Below are 15,445 nucleotides of genomic sequence, written 5' to 3' on the forward strand. Positions count from 1 at the left end.
TACTGAAAAAATTTCTTACAAAAGTCTTAAACAAACAAAAACATTGAATATGAATATGTAATCTTAAAATGGGAGACGACATTAATAAAGTATGTTTAAACAACTGTTTATGCTTATATATAAAATAAAAGAGCTGCATTAATTAAAATTATGTGAGCGAACTAAATTGCAAATTGCCGAATGGAAATGTCATACATATATCAAAATTTTTAAACATACTTTTTTACCTCAAATCTAATTTTTTTAACAACAGTTTAAGGAGTTCCTTATGGTATTGGGAAAATCTAAATCAACATTGATTTCCAATGGGATTTTGTCTAGTGTTAGTATTTCATTCAGAAATTGTTGCAATGGTTATCTAATGAGATATCTTTATATAATTGGAAAAAGAAAATTTATATAGAAAAGTAAAGTATGTTGAAAAAATGATTTTTGAGAAATATTCACCCTTGGCTCTTTTTATTTCAAAACGTTACTTACTTTAAAAACAAGACTAATACATAAGACTTAATAAAAACCTACCAGAAGTTTTTCCAAAAGTTTCACATATTTGGTTCGATTTTCTTTCGATTTTATTAGTATTGAAAATATTATTCTACTTTTCCGAAAGAAAAAATTAACCCCATTCCATGTTAAAATATAAACCATACAATATAAAACACACAGAAACATATTTTACATATTGTGTCATGTTTCAATTGTCTTGGTCCACTCTTTTATTTAGTAAATTGTTTGTGTGATTCAATAATAGGGATTCCAGGTAAGTCGACTTGAAATTAAGTAACGGAATAGAACACCGCTGTTATATAATTTATTACTAATCAAATTTATAAAAACAGTAATTAAATAAGCAATACATTAATCGAGTACAAAGTGCCCAAGATAATTTGATGAAGAGAAATGTCAAAACAAAGCTACAAAAAGAGTTTTAATAGTGACCAAAACTCCCGCACAGAGTTTCAAATTTAGATTCTTGATATAAAAAATTATTAACATTTGCAGTCCAGCTCCAAATAATTTTCCGTTGTATAGTGATTCGTTGAAACATAGTTAAATATCCTTGAAAACAGTAAATAATCAAACTTGAGCAAAGTAGTAGATAATAAAACATCTTTCATGTCTTTTTTTGATTTATAAGGTCTTCTCCACCAACAATCCACTTATAATGCTTATATTTATTGAAAATTGTTAAAGACAGTTGATCTTCCTTCAAACTTCGCAGTTGAGAAATAATGGGCTTTTTGATATTTCTACACAAGTGATATTCTTCTGGAGATATATTTTCTTCGAAATAATTTTTGGCTTTCTCAGACAAATCAGTGTGGAAGCACTGCAACGCTATGATTATACATGCTATTGCGACGATGCTGCATGGTATAGATGAATATTCATTTACGTGGACTGCGCAATCCAGGATGAAATATACAGATATATAAACATTCTGAAAAAAAAACACATTTGAATTATGTGGTATAAAAGTAACCATGATATAGATTTATTTAGCAATAATTTGATATTGAAGTACACATTTATTCTTTCTCTAAATTGCATAATGAATTTAATCTTCAGTTTGAGAGTACAGTAATGGGATTGATGAAGGTGTTAAAGAGTCACCTTATAAAGAATCACATTTCCAGATTTCCTTATACATGGATATCATACAAAAATAATTTCTCTAACTTCTTACTCCCTAGACCTTTTTATCTGTTTTTCTTGATGAATCATTTTTATTTTAGGTCTCTTTTGATAGAAAATGAGTTTGAAAAAACAGGTAAAAATTGACGTTTCGATATATTTCAATCTTTATTAAAATATATTTTTGATATTGACAATTTGGATAGTTATATAAATCAATACATCAACATGAATATTAAAATAGATATCTATTTTAAACACAATGAATAATTTTTTTATCCTTAGTTGTAATATCTCAAAAATAAGTAACAGTCCTCAATTAAATTATTCATATTTACATTGGAATTTCTAAAATATAATTATAAATTTTACTCAATTGCTTAGGTCTTTTTCGTGTTTAACAGCTGCTTTGTTTATATGCGTGGGCACCATTTCTAAAATTTTTTTTATTAGATTTCGTTTCAAGAATTTTTAAAATTCTATAATTGAATTATGCTATTTTGATGTTTCATGGTTTGTTAATGCAGTCTCTTTTTTCGTAATGATGACCTCCTAATCTATTTTCTAAATATTGGGATGTCTGTCCTATGTAGACAACGTCAAAATCATTACACAGTGCTTGATATATTACATAAAAATAAATACTAAATTGTCATACGTTTTAAATACTTTTTTGGAGGTCTCATTTTTCATTCGTCCAAATGGTATCCCTATAAAGTTCACTATAAAGACACTTCAATATTCTTTTGAGTGAAATGCTCAAGATATTGAGTGATGTTAGCTCTTGTTTTTCCTATATTTTTTTTCATTTCCAATATTGTTTCTATTCTTCAATCTCCCCATCTTACTTTCTAGTGTTTTATTGAATTTCGTTGTAGAAATCAAAGACTTTCTAGGTACACACCATTAAAGATAAGTTGCTCAATATTTTTATTTAAGCTACACTTTACTTAAAATGCAGTAAAGAATAAAAAATAACATTTTTGACGTAAATCTTACAACAATAAGTTTTTAAGCATGATTTAAATAATGTTAATTATGACGAAGTTAAAAAAGCGTATTGGGGAGTGGTTCATTACCCGAGCGCTTAGTTATCTCACTCTGTAACCTCCAGATCGGGGTTGTGATATAGGGATGGATAATTCAGCTTAACGGTGGCAAACGTAATTATAATAGTTATTATTTCTATTAGTAATGAATTGTTATGAATAAAAGTAGTTGATATGTAACGTAATATGTAAAAGTAGCTTATGATGTGGGTTTCTATCTCTGGATAGCAGCGCCGCGCCATTGCTAATTTAAAGACTTAAAACAAGAGAATCACGCCGCTTTGTAGAAATTGGTCTCGGATTTAAGACCTGTGTGTAATCTGATCGATACCTGATCCGGGGTATTCATAGCTACTTTTTTTTGGAAATTTCAAATCTCCTTTCTTTTATAACCTTTTTAATATCCTAATACCATACAATCAACTTAATCCTCTCTCGGGACAGCGAAGCGAGCAGTCTTGAAATCCTAGATCTCTGCGGAGTTACGCTGCTACAAGATTTTCGGCATGCGCCACTTAGTTAAGTTTTACGTTTTGTGTATATTGTTTCGTTGATGTATATATAGTAAGTTTAAGTAGATATTGAACATTTGAATATTGAACATTGTTTATTGTGCTTCAATTGGTGATTTTAGCGCAAGCACTTCATAAATTGCGTTCACATCCTACTTTTAAAACTTCACAAATATATTGGTCTAACCAGGTCTACTATCTACAGAACCACAGTTCATTTTCGAAAAACTGTGATGTAAACCGCAGGAGGAAATAAAGTCGGTCGTTTTTATTATCATCAGATCATTATATCAGATCAAGCATGTGCACAGCTTCTGCAGCAGAATGGAAAAATTCCGGATCCCTTCTAAGTTTAATTTAACCAACGTTACATTGAGCGTTGTGTGTTCAAGGAGATTCTGATCGATGGTCCATCTAAACCTACTTTAATTTGCAATATTCATAATCATGATCCCGATATTTTGATATTTATACTTTTTTATACACCTATTAGCCGAATATTACTGTTGTTCTCCCATTTCATTATTTTTCATCCCACGAACAAGTATTATCTATAAATAATACCGTCTACAAAACTATGTTGTGGATTTAGGTAGGTATTTACGTCATTCCTAAACGACTTTATTGTACTACATATATTGTTATTCAAACCCGTTTAAACTAAATTATATTAAAGGGCTAATTATTGCACAGATTCTCAATATCATAGCTAAAATAATATACTATCTTGCAGTACTTACAGATGTCGGTCCGACGTTCAGTATAGTTTTTAAGTAAGCATTAATATAAAACGACGGTTCTACGGTATGTATATGGAAGTCAAGTAATTTCAATATCTTTTGTTCCATATTCCTTAGTTGCTGTTCGATATACATATTTGAAGATATTTTTATCAATATTGCCATCTAAAACAAATATAAAATCAGTTTCTTCTTTTGCTGGATTTTATTTTCGAAAATTAATGAAAAATGGATGTGGTTTCGAAATAATTTTAGAACTGAAGTGGGGGAAACCATCAAATATGCCTTACAACTTAAAAAACTATTGAATACATTTAGATTACTCAGGCAATTAGGAACATAATAAGTCATATTATAAGATAGAAAAATAGAAATATTGATCTACAACCAGCTACCTCTGCGCATTTTCGGGTATCATTCACCAAAGTTTTAAACAAATAAATTCCATATTTGTAGATTTTATTTGATTGATAACAATTAATGAATTGTAATTAATACTCTATGCTCACATTTAAAGTAAGTGAATTCAATTAAAGATGTCCTTATACTATGAAATTTGCAATACTTACATCAAGGGTGTCAGCGCCAATAAATTTATTGGAAATCAACAAGCAAGCTAGGCTTACTAGCTGATACATGTTTTTTGGGACTGATATTCTAGATAAAACTTGATCCAGCAAATTAACTGCTAGATAAAATTCATTGTCGTCAAGAAATAAGACTTGCTAAAATGTACAAAACTGAAAAATGACAAAATTAGAAATATCGTAACGGTACCTGTGCATTTAACATCCAATTGACAACATATTGTCTATATAATGGCTTGGTATTAAAAGTTTGTAAGAAATTGTCAGGTAGGACTATACGTTTTTCTTGTGTTTTGCTGTTATTCATCATATCCTAAAATTGTTATAAGCCATTATATATCAAAGCGTTAACACATACAATATGTGAAATTTATTCATTATACATTATATATTATTTATTCAATTTTTCCAAGAGAATCTAATTAAACATTAACGGAATTGTTTTTAAAAATATAGTAATCAGATATTTATTTGCACCCTACTCAGCATTTATCAATTATTTTCTTTGTGTACAATAAATTTTTGGTCTTTTAGGAAATATATAGTTCTCTCCTTATTGTTTCGTGAGACATTTCTACTTGGCGTACCACACTGCGAAGATTTTTCTCTGTTAGCATCAAGACTAGTTTCATAAATGTAGGCACTAATTACAGCACATATTTAAATTAACGAAATGGGATAATTAACCGCCATAGGCTTAAGAAATCCCTATGTGAAACCACCTCCAAAATCAAAATGGATAACAAGAAAAATTTGTTCTGGTACCTTTCAAACCTGCTTATACAAAGGAATTGGAAGGAATTTATAACAGAGTGGCTTTTAAAATGGACTATTAATCCAACAATACATTGAAACGAAACGATTGTTGGGTAATCCTAAGGATAAAATACCAAATTTGGAAGAGAGTAGTATATATGAAATTAGCTGTATTGACTGAGACGGGAATTATATCGGACAGACTAAAAGATCTTTTAATATCTGGTTTAAAGAGCACATAACTCATTTAAAATTTGGACGGACCAAAAAATCGAATATTGCCGAACACGCTGGCTGTCATAATCTTGAAATAACTATAAATAATGTATCCAGTTATAACTTTTTGGATGAATTTGAAAGCATTGAAATTCCTAAATGTAAGAACAGTTTAAATGTAGTTTAGTAGTTAAGAAATAAATGTGAATATTCCGGCCAAGGAGGTTATCCCGTTGGTATTACGTTTAGCGGGAGAAGGTTTATTAGTGGGAAATTTAGTATAAAATATGTGAGTCAAGTTAATAGGTTTTAGTTTACTTTCAGTTTCTGAAGACGAAAATTTGATTATCCAAGTTGGTCGAAATTAATGAGAAAGAAGAAATACCGATTTGGATTAGAGCTGATATACCCATAAGAAATAATTTCTAAGCATTTCTTTGTCGTATCTACCACGTTTCGATGCAATAACAGGGTGCGATTACATCCCAGCATTTTTTCGAAAAGGTAAACTAAGGTCTTTTAAGTTACTGGGAAAATCGGTCGACTACCAGTTAGTATGTCAAGAGATTATAACTGAATATGGAGATAAATCTGAACGTATAATTTGCCTACTTGGAAAATTTTATATGTCACATTTATGGGGGTGTCTAATTCTTCAAATGCTAATGATGCTCGTCTCTATTTACTTTCCAGAATTTATCAATCGTAGAAACCCATTGATAATTTCATATGGAAATGTTGAAATCATTTACGGCGAGTGCGGTATCTAACAAATCCATTATCTTAATCAACCAGATAAATACGGTGTCGATTGGATTGCTGGTGAGCAGTTTCTATCGTCAGCTCTGATATTATTATACAAAGTAACGTATCATTCATAATATGATAAATCGAAATATTAAATTTAAATATTAGAACATGATAACCTGATGAAATTTTTGCTCCAGAACCAAAACTTCTGAAAAACCAGAAAATAACGAAAGATATTGATGATGCTGTTATTGATAATAATGGTGAAGTAGTAACGATGATGACGATTATGAAGATGCATTACTTTTTTGTGATACTAAAATGGAATAAAAATAAATTCTTCATAAAATTATTTTATTTACCTGTAATTAAATATATACGATTTTTGCGAAACAATATGTTCAAAAATAGATCGATCGACGATTTATCATTATTTCAATAAGAATTTTTCCGCCTACCTACTTGCAACTGTCTCGCTTAACAGCAGGCATAATACCGGGTATACCGCACCAATAATTCGGTCTGACAAATCGAAGTACTTATTTGTGTATATAGAAAATAATATTGAAATTACATACATCTTAAAATGATTTGAAATTATTTATTTTTATTTTAAAAAAATAGCGTCTGGCACATTATTTTCAATAACAAAAATGCCTGCCATTAATAAATTCATGTTGTTAATAACGTTTACATCTTGTAAAAAGATGAATGTCTTTCTAAACTTATTGAAAAATCAATCTTCTTAGCTATAAATGATGTAAATTTGACCAGATACCAAAAAGATAACGTTTTGGTGTGGTAAATTCGGCTAGAGAAAATTATGATGCAATATTTATAGATGTAAACTTGGCCATATTTTAGGGTGCTATTCTTAAACCAAAAAAATTATATACAATAAAAGTATTTCAATTTTGTAAGGAAAATTGAAATCAAATGGATATATGTAAATTTATATTTTCCAAAATGTACAAATTCATACAAATACAACAAAATTTGAAAAGTAATGGAAGGAATGTTGACTAAAAACTAAACATTGTAAAGTACATAACAAATTATTTACATAACTTTAAACCAAGTAACCGATTTTACGAACTGAAATTCAGTTATTTCATCATTTTTTAAGCTTGTTGACTAGTAATATTCTTTGCTTTTTATCACTTTTCGTAGTTTTAATTTTTCGTGTAGATTTCAAACTATTAATTTTTATATATATATATTTTTATATATACAGTTTGAATGTATTGAAGCATTTTCAGAAAATGAAAAAGGTGTGGCTGACTACACTAAAAAGAACTATTGAAATGACTGCGAAAGGATTCGCATGCATTTTTGTTTTAACGAGGGTTGCTACTGAAGTTTTGAGATATGGCAGCAATGATGTCAATATGTCAAATCTGATATTCTATGACGACGTAGATTAAACCAATAGCAGTGTGCTAATCAATTCGCTTCGACTTTTGGTGATGAAACATCATTTCGAGCCAGTGTGTTTTGCTGGTTTGCCTAAACTGATATTGCGAGATAGTCATGTGACTTACCGTGAGATTGAGGCCTACTTGGGCCTTAGTTCCACTCGAATACATTAAATATTGCATGAACATTTGGCTGTCAAAAATATTTGTTCGCTTGGATACCGCATAATTTGACAATCGCTCAAAAATGCCTCGTGTTGATAGGTGCAAACAAAAATTCAATTTAGGTGCTTTAAAAGAAGTCTGTAAGATCGTGACAGGCGATTAATCATGGAACTATGCATATGAACTCGAAACTAAACAACAATCGGGGTTGGGGAGGTATGGGGCTTTCATGACTAGCTAAATCCAACAAAAGTTGTTCCATTAGAGCAACGTAGAACGGTCAATTCGAAATGCTATACCATCATTTGTTTCCAGAAGTGTTTAAAATTATTAGGTAAGAATCATTCTTCACCATGACAATGCGAGTTCTCACATATCAGTTCAAACAAAAACATTTTGGAACAGTCAAAACATTGGATTGATGGATCATCCGCCGTTTGTCATCCAATGATTTCTTATTATTTCCACAGACCAAAAAGAAATTGCGAGGTTAATGTATTGGAGGTACCTCAATCAGAATGGATAAAATGCTTCGACAATTGGTTCAAACGCGAGCAAAAGTGTAGTGATCTCAAAGGAGAATATTTTGAGAAACAATAAAGCCATATCGAAAAATTTGTTTTTATTTGTCTATATCAAAACTTAAGTAGCAATCCTCGTAATCCATCATACCAAAACAATAATGAAGCCGATTTCGAAATTCAAAATAATGAACAATTTCGTCTTTATTAAAATTACTTTTTATCACTTAATCAGGTATACTCGACACCGATTTCACCAGTGAATTTAAAACTGTTTTTGTAATACCGTAGATCAGATAATTAATTTGGCCGAATTTACACAATTGATTTTCGTGTACCAATAAAAATAAATTTCAAATTATATAATCAATTACACATCATATTTTGTCATATCTTCTTTGCGTATATACTTCGGTATAGTTTCATATGATAAAATTTGTATCGAATAGCACGTCATGCGATTATGCCCCGGAAAACATTTACGACTTTTATAAGTATATATAAGTACGTAAGTTTTAGATGCAAAATGGAATGTTCGAATTCAAATTTTCTTCAATTACTCTTATCCGTTTCTTCAGAGCAAGTTGATAAGAGTTATTGTTTTATTTTTTATGAGTAAATTTAATGAAGATCACTTACGTCTAAAAATTCTTCAGAATAATCTTCACCCACATCTAAACTAGCTATGGAACCTGAAATACAAAATTTAGTGTTTATTAATGTACAAGTGGACATTAATTTTTCACCGCTGGTGCTTCTACCTAGCACATGAGGACTGGCGCGAGGACTGATAGTTCGCATGTCGGAATACACGAACCAGGCAGATGAAAAGCAAACATACTTGACTAGGTCTTCCTAGAGGCTTAGAGAATTCAGGCTGTAACTATCACTTCTGGCTGCGGCATTTACCTAAGGATGTAAGATTGTGATCTTTTGTCAAATCTTGAATTAATTGGAGGCTTGTAAACCAACTGTCGCAAGTCAGATTTCGATTTGTTTTTGTTTTTCGTATGGAATCACATATTCTCTTAACCACTTCGAGTGGTGAGTTGTTTTCAAAAAACGGGCCTTCAAACGGGTTCCGCAGATAAACTTCCAAGTTATAGATATAAAAAGTCTTGCTATCTGCAAGTGGAAAAATTTTTATACCGTATTTATTTGGTTTGCTTGGAATGTACTGCCTGAAATTTGTACCTTCCCCTAAATACCTCTAATTTTGCGTCTAGTGTCACGTATTCGAAAGGCGTTTTTTCAATTGGAGACAAACATTTCTTGAATTTGTTTTCTCTCCTCTCGTAAATCCATATAATCAAATCGTATATGTTGCAGTAAAAATTTGAATCTGTACGTGGACATTGTCCAAATAACTCAACATTAGTGTTCCAAAGTTCATCCATAATTACTCAACTACTTTTCAGTGAATTTCTATATAGTCACTTTCTTTGGTATTTCTCTCACGAATATATTATTGTTTTCAATACTCTTATACTTTTGTTTGTCGCTCCAACAAAGACATGTATCATGGTGTCATTTCAAAAATCTAGAACACTTTTTAAATTTTTAGTGATTGTGCAGCACCTGGCAAATGACTAAGTGTGTTCACCGTCCGCGTGCTTACATGTTTTGGGGGTATATGCTTCAACCAAACAGTAGTTTAATCTTTACCAGGAAAGTTAATCTTGTAGAATTTTTTCCATAAAACGTTGCAAACGCTTCAGCTCTCTTTCATAAGGCCACATTCTGAATTGTTAAACCAAATAGGTGATACCAGGGATGGCACGCGGTCTCTTACTAAGCAAACGCTTATCACTTTTCAACGATTGTCACAATGCTTCCGATATTTTATCTCAACTTTAGATATTACTACTAAGTCAGAGACGACAATCCAGCCGCGAAAAGTTAATATCTTTAAATAGCACGACGGTGTAGACTGTAGACAGACATCTATCAATGCATATTTTACGTTACTTTTTATATACGATATTTTGGAATCAAAAATATTTATACAAATATTACAAAAATGGAAATAATGTGAAATTTTTACATTAGCGATGTGCGACATAAGTAAAAACTTTGTATACACAATACGAATATTATGTTTTTCTTTCAATTCATTCAAATTTTAAATTAGGTGCTTATATTTTGTTCGGTAGTAAGATTTGGTTTTAACAATATTATTAGAAAATAAGATAAATTAATTTCGCTATTACTATCTACACCGAATAAAGCCGTATCTAAAAAATCATATGTACAATTAATGATTTTTACTTGTCTTACTTACGTTTAAAGGATCGTCTGGAAACTGCCACTTTTGTAATATATCCGGAAACTAGAGTTTTAATGGGAGCATACGGATTTGGTTGGATTGGGGAAACATCTTTTTTCAAAATACTGATGGATTGTACTTCTCCTCTTGGAATATGCTTGACCAATTTGTGTTCATTGAGATGATGTATTGGTTTGGTTGCATCGAGTTTAGAGGTCGGTAACACTAAATGAAGACTTTTTTTATGCTGTGTTTTTGAAACTGCTGGTTCTAGGTTTTCTTTTCCCGGGAAAGAATCTTTCTTTGAATGTAAGCCTAAAATAATTTAACATAATTGTAATATTTAAAAAATAAATGCTAATTTAAGGGACATAATGGTATTATTCTACATATTTGAAAATAGAAAAATAATACATATTTGAATGTACAGACAAAAAATATTTTAATATTATGCAGTTAAGAAATACCAAGAAAAAACTGTGGTTGGATAATACTTTATTACAAAAATTGAATATACGAGATGTGGCTATTAAATAATAAAATATTTTATTTTAAGTCTTCTCGCAACCCTTCAATCGTTTTCTTTATCAAAAATTCAACGGATCCCAATCTTGTTCCTTTTAATGAAGATTTGACCTTAGCACACAGATAGAAATCATACTCGCAGACTTCCAGTGACTGATGCAGATAGTATATTACTGGGATGAAGAAATTGGATAGAAACTTCTTAACAAATAGTGGGAATTTGGCACATAACAGAAGATTTCACGCTAAGAGCCGTCGGTTGTTGCCATTTGGCGCATTCGCACTTTTTCTATAGCACCGTAAACTTCGTTTATTAGTCATAACTCGTGTTTTAGTTTTCACATATAGTCTTTAAAAACATACTTAAAAACTAAAAATATTGTGATTCTAAGACAAACTTCTGGCAGATAGTGTAACTGAGAGTTTATATGTGCTGATCGATTCTTGTTCAATACATTTATTCACACATTGAAAAAAAATTTAAATGCATACTTAAAATAATCTAAACTCACCTTTCTCACAATTATTTCTAAATTTTTCATCCTTTATTGACACAGTCTTACATTTTCTGTCCTTCAAGACATCAAATTTGAATCTTTGTTCAGCCTGGATGCAATTAATCGATTTTGGAGCACGAGAGGCAGAAACTCCATTGTCTACATTCAACAAAGATTTGATATTTTTTTTACACAGTTCCTTCACGTTACTTGATGGTTCCATGTGGCTTAGAAAAATCTCATTCCTTATATCAGAATCCACTAGAAGTAAAATTATCCAATGTAATTCACTTGAAAATTAAAATACTTTCAACTGATTTCTAAGGAATTGTTCTGGAATATTCATTTCTAGAAATATGTGCATAATAAGCTCTAGATAATATTAATTCGGATAATTTAATATAATAAAAATTCTGTTTATTTAATTTGCAATTTTTTCATACACTTAAAAAGAAAATTCACCAAAAATAGGTACAGTTAATGTAATGGTAGCATAAATGAGGTTTTTTCTTTTACAATGGAGTTGCAGATCACGAAAAAAAAAATCACATGGGCCAAGTTTAGGGTAATTTTTCAAGAACCCAGGACGATCCAACCAAACTGTAAAGTACATCTAAATACGTTCCCTTGGGCCGTGGAGAAGGTTAGAAGTAAAATACGTCATCTATAGGACTGCTCTGGGCTCTAGGGAAAGTTCAGTTGCGGGCCTATGGACCGCACCGGGTCTCAACGAAACATAAAAAAATTATGTGACAGATTATGCATTACAGACAGGTCACACCTGATAAAGAATTTCGTGTTTCAAAAAGACAGCGAATCGATAAACAAGATATAGTTCGGTACAGGTGGATACATGATTCGAAAAACTATAGTTGTCAATGCACGTGTTATAAAATTAAGCGCTTAATACTTGTGCATGAAGCTAATGAAAATGGTTTTGTTCCAGCTTTAACTTCAGTTAAAAAAATTGAATTCTTCTCCGTTAACTCGATAATAATAAATAGTCAAAAATTTTTCTTAGTTATAGTTATGATTATAGTTTATTTCAGAAAGTTATAGAGTAATAAAACCTTATTAGATATGCAAAGGGACCACAAAGTGTCCCAACGAATATTTAAGCCACCTAAGTCTCCTCCTTAATGGCTTGATCAAACAGTAGCTTAACGTCTTTCATTTTGAATGTCGTGTTGTGTCTTGCTACAAATCCTTTCACTTGCGTCCATATAAGTTCTATAGGATTTAGTTCAAAATCTTAATTCGAGATGAAGAGAATTCATTATTTCTTTCACAATAATTGCGTATGACATCATTTCCTTATGTCATTATTTCTCATACTGTTAATCAGTATGAGTGTAGTGAAATCCTACATAAAGTACGTTGAATGGAAAAAAAAACAGAACAAATATTTTTCATGACAGATTTTCTGTGAATCCGTTTTTGCAATTATAAATAAATAATTATAGCGAAAAAACATTTATATTATTGAAATTCTAATAATTTATAAATGGTGCTTGAATTTAAACAACAAAATTCCTTTTCTTCCGAAAAGTATCAGTTACAAACAAATAACTCATGATACAAGTTATAGATAATAAAATTCTCTACACAAATGTCCCATAAAATTTTTCAATAAAATTGATGGTTGTTTGAGTAAAGAGAAACATGTAGAAATTAATTGTTGATCCAATTTTAACCTTGAATAATTTTCGAAGGAATGAAGATATGAAAATTTATAAGAGTAGGTTCTTTACGCTTACCAATATTTTTTATTAGTATTCCCTATCGTAGAACTTTAACAACACTTTTGTTACTCTTCTATATTAAACCAATGTACCAATGGCCCTAGTTGAATTCATAAAATTGTCAAGTTTTTGTGAATCGAGTTTTTGTTCAAGTAAAAATTTCATTATACAAGGTTAATTTAAAAACTTTATATTTCTTGGATCTGCGAACAATTTTAGTTTTAATTATTACGTTACATATATGTTTTGTGGCAAAAAAAGTAAAGAAAATTCTGTATGTTACATTTTTTATGAAGTACTTTGTTCAAATTGTGATAAAAAATACATTCAGTCTAAGAGGTCACTCATCAATCAGATTACCTCTCAATTTGTCAAGTTTTAACTGCTGAAAATAACTATTAAAATCGCCTGTTTTAAGAAAGAACATATATTGCTCTAATCTATCATAATTTAACGTCATTCATAACTACCTAAACTATAACTAACTTCCAATTGAACGGATTTGAATTTCAAAAAACAATTTAATAGCAACCGAAATCAATAAAATACATATTTGTGACTTATTTTTATTTGAGAGGCTGGACCAAATGAATTTAGAATTTTATGAAAAATATATTATGCCGCGATTCTCAATTAATGTTAGTAATTTTGAATTCTCTAAAATTTTCATATATATATATATATATATTTCTATCAACGTCAATTAATGCATCTAAATGTTCTTGATTTTAGGTGTCTTCTGTTTTAAAATTAGTTTTTTAAATAATTTTTGGAAGAAAGATAGAATTTGAAGTATCGACTTTTCTTTAAGTCTTTATCAAATTGACGTTGATAGAAATATATATATATATATATATATATATATATATATATATATATATATATATATACGAAATTTATGCATTATATTCCGACCATTCTGATGAAGAATACATAGTTAATGGAAAGTTTGGAATATATATTAAAAAGAGTACACTTTGGTATTTAATTGCCACAGCCCCATAACATATCATTTCTGCTGTATTATTGATTCCCATATCAAAAGGAATTTGAAAACACCTTACTCATGATTATGTTAAAATAGTAGTATCGAGTTCGAAACAAATTTTGTAAATTCTTTCTTTTTATTCGAAATTAGTCTTTTTTGTTTATTTGGGGAATAGAAAGAATAGAACAGAACGGATTTTTATCTGATCGTATTTCTAAAATATAAATTAAATATCTGTATGATCTAGAACATAAGCTTGGCTTTATTGAAAATTGTTATATTTACTTGTTAATAGTCTCCAACTGTACTCCAGCCCATTTTACTATTGAAATGATGAAAGATCATTATTGTACTTGTGAAATAAGAATTTCGACGTCATGGGGTGTCGAAAGTAATAGTTATTATCAATTTGAAGAGGTATATTACTAATGCTAAGCTGAATTATTTAAACGTGACTGTGAGACATTTTGCTTCTAAAATCTGGTTTTATTAATTTTTAATAGTGTTGGTAATAAACTCTCTTTGAAATTGTAGAATAAGGTTTGATTAAAAAATATGTAGGGTTTCATAAATTTCCTATTTGCAATATATACATTCAGTTGTTGAGTTTCTTGGAGAAATTTAACATTTTTTTTATCTCTTATATAGGGTCCGGAGAGTATCTCACATTAACGATTTATTGGAAGTGATGAAAAATGGATTGTGAGTGCTTTCTTCAAGTTTTAGTCTCTCAGAGTTTGATAATAATTCATTATTTGTTGCTTGATAAATGATAGTAGTAGCCCCGAATGCGTGGACAGTTCATTATGTACTATTCATTATGTACTAGTAAAATGAAAAACGCCTCATTAAGAGGGACATAATCGAGTAGGTAGGAACGTCGTTTTAAATACTGTTTCAATAATTATTTTGCTCAGATTATTATGGCTCGACCTACGCCTCAGAAGTAAACGTCTGAGCTGAACACATACTTTCTCCTACTAATAATATGATACTCGTATATTATTATTTAGAAGAAGAAATCATAGGAAAAACTGATTTCTTGATTGAATTAGTTATTTTATTTACAATTATCACATAA

The 15,445-nt window shown here is 30.0% G+C and overlaps 1 protein-coding gene across 1 annotated transcript; it reads right to left on the reverse strand.

The window, feature by feature from the left end:
- Window positions 1–754: 754 nt before the first annotated feature.
- Window positions 755–13,782, reverse strand: LOC130451368 (G1/S-specific cyclin-D2-like). Its single transcript, XM_056790346.1, has 8 exons — window positions 13,392–13,782; window positions 11,650–11,895; window positions 10,628–10,927; window positions 8,986–9,038; window positions 4,714–4,836; window positions 4,506–4,661; window positions 3,937–4,101; window positions 755–1,441 (listed from the first exon to the last, which is right to left on the reverse strand). Exons 2-8 carry the CDS (start codon window positions 11,855–11,857, stop codon window positions 1,115–1,117), a joined length of 1,332 nt encoding a protein of 443 aa, XP_056646324.1. The 5' UTR covers window positions 11,858–11,895; window positions 13,392–13,782; the 3' UTR covers window positions 755–1,114.
- Window positions 13,783–15,445: the final 1,663 nt, after the last annotated feature.

Source organism: Diorhabda sublineata, chromosome X (assembly GCF_026230105.1).
Source record: "Diorhabda sublineata isolate icDioSubl1.1 chromosome X, icDioSubl1.1, whole genome shotgun sequence".
In the NCBI taxonomy this organism is placed as follows: domain Eukaryota; kingdom Metazoa; phylum Arthropoda; class Insecta; order Coleoptera; family Chrysomelidae; genus Diorhabda; species Diorhabda sublineata.